The 16,779-nt window shown below is 42.9% G+C and overlaps 1 protein-coding gene across 1 annotated transcript; it reads left to right on the forward strand.

Moving 5' to 3' along the window:
- The first annotated feature begins 7,310 nt into the window (after window positions 1–7,310).
- On the forward strand, window positions 7,311–8,231 carry LOC149862659 (olfactory receptor 2D3-like). The gene has a single exon (XM_090054033.1). The coding sequence runs from the start codon at window positions 7,311–7,313 to the stop codon at window positions 8,229–8,231; it is 921 nt and encodes a 306-aa protein (XP_089910159.1).
- Window positions 8,232–16,779: the final 8,548 nt, after the last annotated feature.

The raw sequence follows: 16,779 nt of genomic DNA on the forward strand, positions 1-16,779 counted from the left end.
CTTTCTAGTCATACACATTTGTATTCCTTTTAGATTTTGTAATAAAACATCTTCATTTCTGCTATTCTGTATTTGGTACAAGATCTAATATTTGAGTAATTTAACCCCTGATCTGTACATCTTCTTACCACCTGATTCCACTTCCCTCAATGTTAGGGAAAAAAAACAAACAAGTTTTCTGACTTTCAGAGTAGAACTTTACTGCATCTAAGAGACAACTGAAATGACTTGTATGAACAGTGTTTGGAGTTGATTCTATTTCCCCCGCTAGAACAGTAAGTGCCCCTATGCTAGAAATAGGAGGGCTGAAGATTGCCAACAGGTGGACATGGCCGAGGGGGACATTTGCAATCATGAGCACTAACCATGGGCTTCCTGGCCTTAATCCCATGAATTCCTCCACCCAGTGTTGTAGTTGGGTAACACTCTAATAGAGGATTTTCCTCAGTTGGAAGGATAAAAAAAAAATCTTATTTCATGGTTACATTGCCCATCTTGTTGGGACCTGACCCAGAAGCACTCAGCCTAGCTCCCTGCCAATGTAGAATTAACTGAACTAATGTAGCTGATGTTAACATCACTACTTCACTGTCAGGGCGGCTAGGGTCTGAAACCAACTTCCAAGAGAAGTGGTGCAGGCTTCTACCCGGGGGGTGTTTAAGAGGAGGTTAGATGACCATCTTGCTGGGGTCGTTTGACCCCAGTATTCTTTCCTGCCATGGCAGGGGGTCGGACTAGATGATCTGCTCAGGTCCCTTCCGACCCTAGAAACTATGAAACTGTGAAACATAGAGTATAATAATAGTGAAATGTAACCATGTTAGTCTTGTCTTGTGACTCGAAAACTTGTATCTTTCTGCTTGACATAAGTGAATGAACTCTGCCCAGCTTTTATATATGAGTGTGTGTAAAAGGATCAATGGTGAGATAATGATGTAAAGATGGGAGAAGATTTAACTTTTTATGTAAGCAACATGGCACCAAATGTAAGTTACCAGTCAGTAAACTAATTAATGAATAGCTGAAGAATCCCTTTGAGATCCTATGGCACGAAAATGATAATGAGGAGGATTGCACACATCCTGCCAGACGGGAAGCAAGAACATTCCAATACAGGCCCTCTCCCAGGTTTGTCATCTTATGCTTCTCCTTCATCACCCCAGATCTCTGGCAACAGAAAAGGAATCCAGGAATCTGAAAAGAAAGACATTCTGTACTTCACCGCTCACAATGCAGTGATGGTGCAGGTACTGAAGGCCGAAGGAAAGACAGTGGGAGCTTGCAGAGGAGAAGCTCTGTCTTAGACATAAAGCTGACAAAGCCAGCCTCCTAAGAGCACAAAGGACACAAAAAGAGCCATGGAGGAAGTGGGGGGGGGGGAAGTGAGGGGGACTACAACCTGAGATGGATCCCAGCAAGAAAAAGGAAGATCCCAAAATTGCAGAGAGAACTTGCTGGGCAGAGAAAGAACCAGGGAAGCCTCTATGTGCACAGAAGGTCCTGCAGGATGTGATCAGGACCAGTGGACTGAGCTGGAGCTGACACTGGGGAAGACAGATGGCAACCTGACCCGTAACTACAAGCCAGATGAGAGATCAGAAACAACATTGGCCACAGCCAGGATGAAAAATCACAATAACTGGCCAAGGGGTGAGCCAGACTGGAGGACTCTTCCCTCTGGGTATCCTGTGCTTAGAAACCTGGACTTCAAGGTCAGGGAGAGGTGGATTAGATGGGTGTTTCAATGGCAAAAACTGTGAAGTACGTCGCCGTTTGGTGGAACAAGGCTGGGACGGAACTGCACTATGGGCACAGTTACATTTGTCCATCCCAGGGTGCTACACTTGTGGTGACAACACTGAATAGACAGATGCTGTGCATTTGACCCACATGGGTAAAAATAGACCAGGGGATTGGTTTATATGGACAGTCCTGGACAATAACACAGACACCCCATAGTTCAGGTAAATTCGGGGTGGGATATAACCTTAATAGGGAAATGACCCCAATCCTCCACAGAAAAAGAGACAAAAGAGTGAGGGCTGATTTATGGGAAAGACAAAAAGCTGTGTTAGTGTGGGCAGAGGTGGGAGATGGTCCCATAGAAAAGAAAAACAGAAGAGATCCCCAGATCATAGTATCAGAGTACTTAGGGTCAGAAAGGACCTAAACACATCATCAGGTCCGACCCCCTGCCCCGGGCAGGAACAGGTGCTGGGTTCATATTACCCCAGCCAAGTATCTGTCCAGCCTCCTCTTGAAGACCATCTGGCCAATTTGCCACCCATATGACTGTGTAGGCTTTTATGCCATAAGTCACCAAGTTTATTTAAGAGAATGTGGTGGGAAACCATGTCAAGGGCCTTCCTAAAGTCCAGGAAGATGACATCTACCGCAATACCCTTGTCCAGGGACTTTGTGACCTGATGATAAAAAGAAACCAGGTTAGTCAGGCAGGACCTGTCCTCAATGAACCCATGTTGGTTGCCACTGAACATTATCTCCCCTGCTGGGCCTCTGCAGATGTGCTCCTTGATACTTTTCACAAAGGTCTTCCCAAGGACCAAGGTAAGACTGACTGGCCTATAATTTCTGGGGCCCTCTTTTCTCCCCTTCTTGTAAATTGGAACCACATTGGCCCTTTTCCAATCCTCTGATGCCTGGCCTTTACCCCATGAATGCTCATAGAGGTGTGCCAGGGGCCCTGCTATGACCCCCACTAATTTCCTCAGCACCCTCAGGTGAAAAGCATCTGGATCTACTGATTTAAAAATGTCCAGCCCCTCCAAAAGTTCCATAACTAGGTTGTCTCTGACCCTAGGCATGGTGGTGCCTCCCCTGGGTTTGTCCACAATTCTAGTGGGAAAGACGTCCCGGTCCCTGTTCAGAAATATGGAGGCCAAGATGAATATAAGTTGTCAGTGTCACAAAGTCATTAGCAGAGCTAACAACACTTTGTCAGGCATTAGTAGATGCATCATGACCAAGTCCAGGGAGGTGATGCTTCCCCTCTATGTGGCACTGGTCAGGCTATAGCTGGAGTACTGTGTCCAATTCTGGGAGGTGCAATTCAAGAGGGATATAGACAACCTTGAGAGGGTCCAGAGATGGACCACTCCTATCTTTAGAGATCTGAAGGGAAGGCTCTATGAGGAAAGGCTGAGGAACCTGGACCTTTTCAGGCTCTGCAAGGGAAGGCTGAGTGGCGATCTTGTGGCAATATATAAATTCACCGGGGAGTGGCATCAAGGAAAAGGAGATGCTCTGTTTACCAGAGCACCCCTTGGAATAACCAGGATCAATGGTCACAAGCTGATAGAAAGCAAATTTAAGTTGGACATTAGGAAGAAATTCATCATGGTTAGGCTTGCCAGAATCTGGAATGGGCTTCCAAGGGAGGTGGTGCTCTCTCCTACCTTGGCGGTCTTCAAGAAGAGACTGGGCAAGCACCTGCCTGGGGTCACATGACCTTAGCACTTTTTTCTGCCACAGGCCAGGGGTTGGACTCAAAGATACATTGAGGTCCCTACTGACTCTAGCATCTATGAATCTATGAATGCAATCATTCTAAAGATATTAAATGACTGGAATCACAACTCTTCCATTTTTAGGCCAGTGTTGGTATCCATATTTCCAGTCCAAACATGTTAAAAGAAGAGAAAGTACCAAAGCTGGAATTTCTCTTGAGATGATGGGACAGTTCTTTTCTCATTGGTGGAGCTGGGCTGTGTGATAGTTTTAAAACCACACCTATATCAAACAGTTCCTGTTAATTTAATTTCTATAGAGGATAAGGAATGAGCTCAAGACTAGGTCCTAAGGGACCAAACATTCTTGCTTATGAACTAATTGGTCATCTGGGCATCAGAAAAAAAAATAATCCAGCTGCTGGTATGCAATTGATTTTAGTACTTCAGATTCATTTCTGCTCTGGCTATCTCTTACCCACAAAGCATAAATTCTCTTGTTCAGGAATTCTACTTCAAATCATTTAGATTTTGAATAAATGTATGCTCTCTCTTTCTCCTCTCTTTCTTTCTCTCACTGGAGACAAGAACAAAGTAGAAGCTGTTAACATCTCATACTACCTGATATCTTGCTTCCCCTATTAGGTGAGTTGCTCTTATTTTATTTGTAAGTAATCTGTGATATTAATTTTGAAAGCATATTTTATATGCAGTCACAGGAATTTCACTGTTTCCAGACTCATCCCCAGTGTATTAAAAACTGTGTTTTTATGATTGGCCAAAAAGGCATGAGGTGCTATTGAGAGGATTTTTGCCTTTCTATGAGGTTTCACAGTGTAGGGCATATGGAATGATTCCCCAGATTCCTCCACTTAAAGAAAACAGTCATGCCCTGGACTTCCTTATAGTTTCTATTTTCTATTATTTTTACATGAAAACTCTGCTCTTTAATTTTTCCTCTTGGTATATGCTATGAGATTTATTTATCTGCTAGTCAAGGAATGACATTTTCCTTCTCTAATGACATCCTTTTGGAAGGTCTAGCACATCCCTTTTTTACTGCACTAGACAATTATACTTTTTTCATGTCACACACGAGATGTCCTAAATTCTGTTTCCTGAGAGTTCCACTGTTTCTTCTATATCCAGGCTCTGTCGGCTTCTAGGTTGTTAAAATGCCTCCTCTCCACTCTGATATGCAGAGAGCATCATAACACTGGTTTAGACTTCTTCTGTGTAAAAAGGAGCCCTACATGGAACCAACAGTGGCAGAGACAGACCTTAGTTTAGTGTAGAAATAAGGACCTCTGTGGTGCAGGAGGATCATGTATCAGGATTGGACCAGGAAATGTCTGAGAACCAAGACTTCTTTTGTTATCTCTTTAATTGGATGAACAATATCATTTGGAGAGCTGTGGGACTAGCATCAAGAGCCTTTCCTTAGACCACCTGATGCCCAAAACAGTCTCCACAATTTCTCCAGGCTATACACTAGGTCAAATAAAAGATCTGACAAAAAGGCCTTTCCTATTGGAGAATTATACCAATTCTGGAAAGGAGCAGAGACTGATCAAGGAATGATTCATGTTTTGTTCTGGGCCAAGAAAAGCACTGAAGCCTACATACAAAGGATATGGCTTACATAGTCCAGCACATTTTAGTATTTCAGGCTTCAAAAATAAAGGAGCCAATAGAGTAAAATGGACCCAACATTCACACTCTCCAAAAAAAACCAAACAAACAAACAAAAAAAACCACTAAGAAGAAGACAGACAGGAAAGGCAAGCAGGGAAAGTTAATGTCATATGTCTGCTACTAAGAATGTGCTCTCCGTGCCTCAGCTTTTGCCCCACTGGGTGACAGGAATACGAGCAGAAACCCACAGCCCTCTTTCTTTTGGAGCTGTGTCCATCTCATTAATCCAGCCTATTTTTGGCTCATTCCAGCCCTGGCATCACATATTATTCCTTGTTGGCTGCCCAGTGGATAAAATTCTGGATAAGGGAGCTTGTTTCAAATCCTCCCTACAGGGAAGGCTAGGTACAAGGGTGAAGGATAAATTGACATCTCCACCCTTAGACCACTGTCCTAATGATTGAATTATTGGGTTACTAGGTGGAAGAACTTCTTCCTCTAATATCGGGTTTCTTGATTTCATTTTTTCTTTAATTACACTGTTGGCAACAGTGCTGAAGTGCTGGGCCTATCTTGGCACTTCTAAATTGCATGCAACAGGAATTTCAAATAGTCACTTTTGCAACTACATTTTGGCATGTGAGTGTGTCTTGTATAAGAAGAGATGAAATGGAAATTGATTCTCAGAACCAGAATTTGGCAGTCACTTGTCCTCCAGTGGCTTTAATGAGACTTCTTGATATAATCCAAGGGGAAACTAAGTCGTTCAACAGACAGCTCTGTTTTTGTTTTTTAAGTGACACATTGCATCTGGCTCCCAAGTATAAACGAAAAATAATTAAATAAAAAAATTGGAACAGCTTTCCTTTCTCACGTACCTTCACTCTCCCTCCATTATCCCCCTCTGGTTACATAATTATCTGAATGAAAATACATGTAATCTTCTTAAACTCTTTATCCTGTCATCATCAGGAAGGACATGTACATTATTTGATACTAATAAACTTAAGGCAAGAATATACCTGAAGATTGGAAAAAGCTGATTTTTCCCCTCAAAAATCCATTTTTTTTCATTGACAGATATTTAGAAACTTGGATTTTTAGTCAGAATGACAATATAAGATATATATTGCTATATCCTCAGTATAGCTATATCCTTACCCATAAATATATAAGTCCATTTTGTTCATGGTTGTAATGGGGAACCTTAGCCCTGTTACTAGGAAGCAAAGTAGCCCCTTTAAGACCAGAGTCTTCACAGCGCAGCCTGCCAGCAGACCAGGGATAGAAGGATAGCCCTGTGGGCTGGTCAGCTGACTGGGGCTGTCACATGACTGTGTGGTAGCTCAGGCCAGAGCAATAAAAAGCCTGGGCTGAGCTAGCCAGGGAGCCAGAGCAGGCTGTGGCACAGGGTGGGCTCCTGAAGGCTCTGAGAAACTGAAGTAGCTCTGCAAGTGAGAGCACCAAGCAGAGTGACTCAGGGATGTGTAGTCAGGGTTATGCAGAATAAATGCTCCAATTATTTTTCTCTGTTGTAGCCTAAGGCTTTAGTGTATATCTTGCAGTTTAGCCTGGTAGTTTGTGGCTGAGACTTTAGGGAGCTAAAAGCCTCATTAGTGACCACAGGTGCACAGCTACAGGGGGCCAGAGAGCCCAGTGCCACAGGGGTGAAGCTACAGGGGGACAGAGAGTCCAGTACCACAGGGAGGAAAGCTATACAGGGCCAGGGGCTCAGAGGAGACTGAGTGAAACTAGTCTCAAAGTCGGGCCTAATACAGTGGGTCTGGGCTGGACGGCTTAGCTACATAACAGGGGCAGAAACCATGACTGAGACCCCAACAGAGTGAGCAGAAGATGCAGATCACACCTGTGAGGAATGGGGCACCATCAGGGGAGGTTGGAGTTTTGCAAAATAGCCCTTCTGGCAGGAGGTCATTACCTCCAAATGTTTGAGAACCAAGACCAGATCTGGGAAGCCCTGGGGCAGCCGCCATTTTAAGAACGCAAAGTAACAAGTTATGGCAGGTGAGTGAAGGGAAGGCTGTTCCCAGAAGAAAAGTCAAAGTAAAGAGGGACTTTGTGGTGCTTCCAGGCATTCTTGAAAGCCTCTGGGGGTAACACGCTGTTACAACGGTAATGGATTTCTTTATTTATTTATATATGTACTCATTTTTTCTTTTAGGTCCAGGGTTTGGAGAACAACTGGCCATGGGGAACCACACAACTGTCAGCTATTTTGTTCTGGCAGGTGTTTCCAGTGACCCAGAGCTCCAGCCTCTCCTGTTTGTGGTGTTTCTACTTATTTACCTAGTAACTGTGGTGGGGAATGGGGTGATCATGGTAGTAGTAAGGTCTGATCCTCACCTGCACACTGTGATGTATACTTTCCTATTCCATTTATCCTTCCTGGACATGTGCTACTCCTCAGTCACTGTCCCAAAGATGTTGCAAAATTTTATAGTTGATGAGAAAACCATTTCTCTCCATGGCTGCCTTGCTCAGATGAGCTTAATTTTTCTGGCATCCTGTGCAGAAACTTTAACACTATCAGCAATGGCCTATGATCGATATACCGCCATCTGTGACCCACTGAATTATGGGACAAACATGAATAAACAAATCTGTATTAGGCTAGTGGGTGGTGCATGGCTGATTAGCATATTTTATTCACTGACAAACACTGCTTCTGTGTTACATTTAGATTTCTGTGGGCCCTATGAACTCGATAATTTCAGTTGTGAGCTCCCATCTCTACTAGAAGTGTCCTGCACAGACACCTTTATAAGTAAGATGACATTCCTCACTTTAGGTATGATTATATGTTTAACCACATTGTCCATCATCCTCATCTCTTACTTCCTTATCATCTCAACCATCCTGAGGATACGCTCTGGTGAGGGTAGGGATAAAGCCTTCTCTACTTGCAGCTCCCACCTCACTGTTGTTGTTTTGTATTATGGGGCTGGTTTTGCCAGATATCTGAAACCCAGTTCAGACTCTTCAGTGGTTCTTGACAGACTCTTCTCCATCCAGTACAGTATTTTAACTCCCATGTTAAATCCTATCATCTACAGCCTGAGAAACATGGAAGTAAAGGTAGCTCTGGGGAACTTACTGTCGAAAACGTAATGCATGTGAATGTATTTCAACATTTGGAAAAAAATGTCATTTGCTAATGGAAAATGTGTTTTTAAAAGATTCCTATGTCATGTAACTGTTTGGCATGGACATTTAGTCTATCAATAATTATGTTCTCTTTTAACAGGAACAATGTATGTACTGTCATGGACATCCTCAGTTGAAACTTTTTTAGAGTCATTGTAAGAGCCAAGATGTATGAAAAGCATGAATACTGCTGAAGTAACTATAGCAAGGAGTATATGAAACAAGTCACCTTTTCTTTTCCAGTTTTTGCTCTAGGGAGTTACAATGATTATTCAGATTGGAGCATTGACTTGAGAAAACAGATTTGTTGGAATCAATCTAGTATGCTGCACAAGCATATTCAAATAGCGATAGATAAAGGTTCACTCCAATATACACCATAGTGTACAGGCTAGGTCCCTCAACACTTAGGGTTGTAATATGTGTTTGGGCCCCTGCTCATTGTTGAATGGAAAATAATTTTTTTGCCTTTTTTGTTTGTTTGCTTTTGGGGTTTTTTGTTTTTTCTTTTTTTCTAAGGGGATGCCTCCTCTCCTCCCCCTCCTCATTTGAAGATGAGGGCTGTAACGTCTAACCTATTGGTATGGAATGAGGACCACCATCACTTGGAAGAATCACTTCCCTGCTTTTTCTGGAGATGCATTGATTGATGCATGCCAGATTGTTATTTGCCCTTTGGCTATAGCATCACACTGCCAGCTCAAATTCATTCTCTCTCTTATTACCCACAGGTCCCTTTCATTTGTTGTGCTGGTCAGTTTGGCAATGCCTAGCTTGTAGGTGTGTGTGTGGGTGGGTGTTTGTCCCCAGATAGATCACTTAACATTTCTCAACACTGAACTTGATTTGATTCCTATCTGCTCAACTTGCTAGCCTACCTAGGTCTGCCTATATCTGCAGGCTATCTTCAAGCGTGACCACACTTCTCCATAACTTGGTGTCATCTTTGAACTTGGGCAGTGAGCTCCTTACCACCACATCCAAATCATTGGTGAAGATGTTGAAAGGCACTGGACCAAGCACTGACCCCTGAGCGGCACCATTGACCATGTTGCACTAAGATGACAGAGATCCAGTCATTAGAACTCTCTGGGAACCAGCTCCATATCCACTTAACTGTTTCAGGGTTGAGTCCACAGTTCTCCAATTTACTCATGACAACATTGTGGAATGCTGGATCAAAGGCCTTTTGGAAGTCAAGTTATACAATGTCAACCTCTTCTTCCTTATCCGGGTGGTGAGTTACCTGAATGAAAGGAGATGAGTCTGGTTAAGAGAAGACATGCCCATGATGAAGCCACACTGGATGTTTTTAGGGTGACTATATTTAGATCTTGGGGAGCACTGGATTTGCAGGTGAATAAAGGCTTTAATCTGTGGCCCGGTGAAAGCTGCTGACCACAAGGCAGAAAGATTTATTAAAAGTAACATTGCAAGATGATTAGGCAAGTAGGTTTTAATCATATAGTAGTGTTGTAAAATATATAATTGTTATATAAAAAAATCAGAATGTAAACCACCGGCTATTGTTAGAAGGTAAAGCAGATTTTGTGTACGAGTGCTTATGCTAAGTAACAATCTTAATTGTGTCAACCATTTTCTGGAAAAAACAGCAAGTAAGTCTGTGTGATGTGAACCAGCTACAGTAAGGAACAGGGTAAGATACAGGGGCCTAAGGAATGTGAAGATGGTAGAACATAGAAAAACAGATTGGAATGTGAAGGATAACACATCATTGGTAACAGGATTCGAGATGAACATATGCAAAAGTGTGAATGGTGATTGGTGAAGAAACTTCCAGGTTTTGGTCAAAGTCTGACCATTGACTGAAGAAGTAAGTTCATGGCCTTGGACATGCGCTCATAGCAAAAAGGCATGTAAATGAGTAAAATGCATAAGCGATTACATGCTAATGAAGCAAACAGTAAATAGCAGTGGAGATTGAAATGGGAGGAGATATGGGCGGAACAAAGGAGGAGTGAGGGTGGAAGAAATGGTAATGAGCTATAACCAAAGTATATAAAATGTGGAAAAAACTATTGTTCAAGGTCACTCCCCATGTGCACAGGCTGTGTGCCTGTGAGGGAGGTTGCCCAAAGCTATCTCCATTTTGAATAAAGATGTTGTGAGCAACGTGTGCCGGTGTTTGCTCCCTGCTTGCTCTTCCTAATGACTTCAGCCAGCTCCTTCAGACCCTCAGATGAAGTTCATCTGGTCCTGTTGATTTATAGGTGTCCATTTTTTTTCAAATGATCACATACAAGTTCTACGGTAATAGTAGAAAGGCAGTCATTCCTATTCTGCTTGTTCTGTACCCACTCTGGTATAAATGCCCTTGGCCTGGTGAAAGACCAAAGCAAAGTAATCATTCAAAAGTTCTATTTTCTCCTGAGTACGGGTAAACAGCTGTCCTGAATTGTTGAGCAGTAGCCCCACACCCTCATTTCTTTTCTTCCTGGTCCCTATGTACCTAAAGAAGGACTTCTTGTTGTCCTTGATTCCTGACACTAATTTTAGACCAGTTGCCACTTCAATCTTTTGAATCTGTTTCCTACAAGTGTGGACTATTGATGTATAATCTTCCTTGGGGCATGCCCCAAGCTTCCATTGTTTGTATGACTTTCTTTCTTCTTAAAAGGACCATGGTATCCCTGCTTAGCCAAGAGGGCTTCCCAGCACTTTTGGTACCTTTCCTCTGCATGGGGATTGACTTCTTTTGTGTTTTGAGGATTACGCCTTTAAGAAATAACTGCTCTTCATGCACTCCTCTCACCTTTGGCCCCTGGTCCAGGAGCCCTTTCCCTACTAGTGACCTGAGTTGTTTGAAATATGAATTTTTGAAGTCCAAAACTTCAGTTCTGCTATCTAATTTGTCTGCCTTGTAACAGACAGTGAACATGATGATTTCATGGTCACTGTCACCCAGGCAACCTTGTATTTTTAAGTTGGTCCCCAAGTTGTCCCACTTGGCCAGGAACATGTCCAAAATGCATTATCTCTAGTTGGTTTGTGCATCTCCTGAGTCAGGAAAAGCTCTTCAATGCAGGTCAATAAGGAACACGACCAATACAACTTTGCTGAGCTTTCCTCCCAAGAGATATCTGGATAATTGAAGTCACCCATAACAACCGTGTCCTGTGGTTGTGCAGCCTCTGCCTGTTCTCAGGTGAACTCTAGATTGAGTTTTTCCCCCTGGTTTGGTGGTCTGTAATATATACCTACAGTTAGGTATCTCTCACTGCAACCCCCTCACCCCCACCTGTCCTTATGGAAGCTGGAGACCTGTTCAGGGAACAAGAGAATCTGTCTGCCCTGTTCTTGCAAGTAGAAGACATTTAATGGAGAATGGAAAGTAGAGTAAACCCCAATGACCTAGTCAAGCTACAACATGATCTGTTTTCTGATGAGTTGCCCAAGGATGCACAATGTCTCTAGTGCCAGTTGGAGAAGGAACACCAAAGTGATGAGCAGGCAGACACCAAAGTAAATGCCTTGAGTTAATGGCAGGGAGCAAAGAAAATAAAAGCAAGGAGGTCATGTCAGAAGGTTGTTGACTGTTGAAAACAGAGTGGAAAAAAACAAAGAGAAGGAGGTCACACAGCTGATCATGATGGAATCAGAAAAATTCAAGAGCGGGAAGAGAGGCTGTGAGTACTCTGGGAGAAAATGACCACAGTTGATTTGGGGGGTAAAAAGAAGGCCAAAATAAAGGAACTAGAGGGCCATCTGGCTGCTGAAAGAAGAGCAGGTAAGGACCCATTAGGAAAGAGATGTGACCTTGCAGCAGCTGCAACAACACCAACAAAGGAAAGAGGCAGAAATGGAAGTTGTGACATCCCAGCTGTAGCTTTTGGAGAAAGCCTGAGACATCAACCAAGCTTTTGTGAGGGAGATACAGAGGAAGAAATCCACACTGAAGTAGAGGGTACAGGACCTGGAGGCCAGAGTCCAGGTGCTCACTGAGAGGTGTCAGTAGGGCAAGGTACAGTCACTAAAAGCCCAGCTCTTAGAAGCAGAGAAAAAACTGAAGGGAAGGCAGTAGGAGCTAAAAGATAAGTTGAATCTCAGTGTCTTAGAGATAAAGCTGCCTGAAGCCACTGCTAAGAGTTCAAAGTTTCTGGAAAGAGCTGTGGAGGGAAAGCACTACAACCTGAGAAGAGAAAAAATGAAGGAAGTTACAAAAACCAGGGAGAGAATTTATCTCAGCAGGTGAGAAAGCAGTGAAGCCCAATCTACGGCATGTAGATATGATCCTGCTGGCTATGATACGAACTGGTGACTTCAGCAGAAGCCGATGTTGGGGAAGACAGATGGCAACCCCACCAAGAGCTATAAGCTAAATGAGAGAACAAACATCAGCCACAGCCAGGAAGAAGGATGCTAATATCTGGGCCATGGTTGAATCAGACTGGAGGCCTGATCCCTTGGGATCCACTGTGTTTAAGAAGAATCTCAAGTCCTAGGTCATCTGGAGGAGGATTAGATAGGTGCTGTAGATTCCAAAAAACTGTTTGTTATGCAGCCATCTGGCAGAGCAATCCTGGGAAGAGCCATGGTATGGGGACAGTTGTGTCTACTCCAGGACGCCATATTTATGGTGGTAACATTAAATAGATAGATGCTCTGTGGTTGACTCATGGTAGTAAAAATGGACCACGGGACCACTCTTTATGAAGAGTACTAAACAATAATATGGACAACCCAGGGTCAAAGGAATTTTGGGTGGGACATAGTCCTAGTACTGACCTGGCCCCTATCCTCCACAGAAGGGACCAAAGAGCAAGGGCTGATTTATGGGGAAGCCAAAAAGACTCTTTTAATGGTGGGTACAGGTGGGAGGTGGTCCTAAAGAGAAGAAGGAATGGGATCCCCAGGTCAGTAAAACAATGCCTTTATTGGCCAGGCTGCAGGGTGTGGGCATCCCAAGATCGGCATTATGGAAAAAGGCAATACGTAAGTTCTACTCTGGAGAAAGCCATAGACTCTGATGGGAACCCCTGTTGATAGTGTGGAAATAAATTTAACCAGGCCCCTAACTTGACTAAGAAAAGAGACAGATACCAGAGGTGCTGATAGTGCATATTTCAGCTAAGATAAGAAAATTCTGCATGCCTTGATTTTGTCTTGATATATTACCCTGTGTACGGGTGTTAGTTTTGTTTTCTCTCTGGGAACCAGAAACTGATAACTGTTCCTATAAGCACAATGTTTCCCTTTTCTTTAAATAAACTGCCTATGTGTCTGTGTGTGTGTCAGACCAGTGACTTACTCTCCAAGGTCAGTTTTTTTTCCCCTCTCTCTGTCTTAAGTATAAATATGCCTGTAAACTGACAGAGTGTGAGAAATCCTTTGAAACAGACAAGTGGGTGATTCCCCCTTGCTGTATGGAATTCTCCCTGTGATAACAGTATAGCTTTAAATAAAGAAAGGCTGGCTCTGTTAGTTCTGATTCAACCATAATGCAAAGTTTGATTTCTTCCACAATGCCTACCCAACCTGAGCAAAGGGGACTTAGACCAAATCTCAGGCATCCCTTTTAGTGTCACTGTGCAAAGCAGCACCTCCAGCTGTGATTTAAAGGCAAGTGGTCAGAGATTCAGGCTCCATCTTCCTTGCTGCCCTTCTGGCCCCTGAGTCTTGTACCTTCATCTCTATGGCCAGCTTGTTCTACAGAAAAGGTGAAGAGTGCCACCTCCCCAGTCTATTACACAGCCTAGAGGAAAGGTCAGTCTCCAGGGAAGAGAACCCGAGCGCTTGGGTCTGCTAAGATGAAAGAGGACATAGGACCTCAGTATCACATTTCCTGAAGTAATATTTGAATTTCTAGATGGTTGTGCAGAAGGTGCATGGCAATATCATGCATGAGAAGCAGAATTGGGGTCTCTGGATATGAAGGGAATGGAGATGCTGGGTGCATAGTTTGAGTCAGGGGATGAAGCTCTGGAGTGGGCCAGGAGTTAAGGAGGCACTTCCCTCTTTGTCACTGGTTTATGCAAGGCACGTTCTGCCTCTGAATCATTCTTCACAGGCTCCTAAAAGCCACTATGTAGAAGAACCAGAGGTGCCTAACCACCCCGATCTAGGCCAGGTGCCTAACCTTTGAAAAATGTAACACATCAGTGGAGATGTCCATGTTACTAAACTGGATTGCTTTGCAAGTGTAGGCATGATAATAGTCCCAAAGTACTATTACACTCACTGCCAAATTGCTGCAGAGTTTTTACCTAAGATAACATTCAGATGTATAGTCATGACAAAAAGTCCTAAGATGTCATGTAATTTCAAAGTTGAGCTGTAAAAATTCCCCCCTAGATTACTGATATTGATTACTGGCAATAGGCGTCAAACAAAAATATATAGTGGTCTTGTCAGCCAGAAAAGGCTTGGTAAGGTAAATGACTCATGGCAGGATAGTACAGTCATTCTGAAGATATCCAAATGCCAGGAGTCACATGTCATCCATTTTAGGGCCAGTGCTGGTGTCTGTAGCACCACTCTAAGATGGTTGCACAGCATCTTTTGGTCCAGGAGGTAACATGTAGGAAGTGGGCACAGAATGAATCACCACAGCACTGTGTGGTGCCATAGCACACATATATTTCCAGGCCAAATATGTTAAAAGAAGAGAAAACACCACAATTAGAAAGTCCCTTGAGACATTGGGACACTTCTTTTCTCACTGGCTGAGCTGAGCTGTACAATAACTTTAGAATCTGTTTGGAAAAAGTTCCTTTTCTTTTAAACTAACTGATGAAGAGGGATGGATCATCTCAAAACTAGGTCCCAAAGGGACCAAACTTTCTTTCTTAAGAACTAATGGGCCATCTGGGCATCAGAAAAAAAATCTACCTGCTTGTATACAATTGATGTAAGTACATCAGACTCATTTCTGCTCTGGATGTCTCTCACCCACAAGGTACAAATCATCTTGTTCAGGAAAGCAAAAAAACAACAACATAGTTACCTTATTTAAAACAATTCAGACATAGAATAGATGTATGCTGTCTCCCATCTCCCTCTCACAGGAGACAAGAATAAAGTAGAAGCTGTTAACATCTTATACTTCATGAAATCTTATTTCCATTATTGGGTGAGTTGCCTTTACTGTATTTCTAAGTAATCTGTGATACTGATTTTGAAAAAAATATTGTAAATGCAGTCACAGTGAGTTCACTGGCTCCAGCCTCAATTCCAGTGGTTAGAAACTTGTGATTTTTTCATTTGCCAGAAAAGGGATGCAATGCTTATTGAGTGGATTTTTCCCTTTCCATGAGGCTACACAGTGTAAGGAATATGAATCTCTGATAAGAATCCAATTAAAAAAAATTCTCTGCAGTCCTCCACTCAGAAAGGAACTGGATATGCCCCAGACTTTCTCTCAGTTGTTATTTTTAGATGAAGGCCCTGCTCTTCAGTTAAATTAAAATAATAAGGTACATGAAGAGGCTTATTTGCTGGCCAGCTAGTGAAGTTTTCCTCCTCCAATGACAACTTTTGAAAGGTCCAGCACATCCCTTCCTTATGCCACTGGACAATTATGCTTTTTTCACATGTCACATAGTAGATCTCCTAAGTTCTGTTTCCTGGCAATTCTACTTTTTCTTCTAGATCTAGGCTCTGTGTGCTTCTAGGATGTTCAAATCTTCCCCACAGGGAAGACTAGAGGCAAGGGTGAGGGACAAGGAATTGATGTCTCCACCCCTAGATCACTGTCCTAGTTATTCATCTATGGGGTTACTAGGTGGAAGAACTCCCTTCAGTATCAAACAGTTTCCTTGATGTCACTTTTTTCGTGAACTGCACAGTTGGCAACAGCTATGCAGTGCTGGACTTACGTGGACAATGCTATCTGACCTGCAATAGAAATTTCGAGAAGTCACTTAGGCAGACAAGTTTCTTTGGGCAGATGTGATATCTTTTATTAGACCAACTAAAAAGTTGGGGAAATACTATCTGTGCAAGTTTTCAGGCACAAACACCCTTCTTCAGTCATCGAGAGGGTTTATTGGTGAAATGTGTACTCTCCTGGGTAGAATTGAAGTCAAAAAGCAAATTGCAGGTTTGTAAAAATGCAGATGTGTGGCAGCGAGGAGTAGAGGGCACTGGAGACGCCAGGTGTGAGACAGGCTGTGGGGAGGGGGCAGGGGAAAATGTTGAACTGGTGCTAGAATGTAGCTGGTAAAACGCAGACTTGTTAGCTCAGGTGATCAGATGGCAGGTAGGTTGTAATGTGCCATGTATCCAATGTGTATATATAGTCTACAGTTTTTTGTATCCAGTAGATTTATGAAGTGATGTTTATGAACTCATCTATGAAAGGTGTATCGTAAATTCCCTTTTAGGATTAGAACTGAGATATTGGAGACAGTGGTTTTCTTGTGAGAAGTGTGCACCTACAGATAATTGGGCATTTTTGACTTTGATAGATTTTTGGTGTGGATTTGTTCTGGTACACAGTTACTATTTGGTTTCTCCTATGTACATCAAGGCATTTAGTTCACTGGATGAGCTA

The sequence above is a fragment of the Crocodylus siamensis genome, chromosome 6, assembly GCF_052110815.1.
Source record: "Crocodylus siamensis isolate JL-2025a chromosome 6, ASM5211081v1, whole genome shotgun sequence".
NCBI classification, from domain to species: domain Eukaryota; kingdom Metazoa; phylum Chordata; order Crocodylia; family Crocodylidae; genus Crocodylus; species Crocodylus siamensis.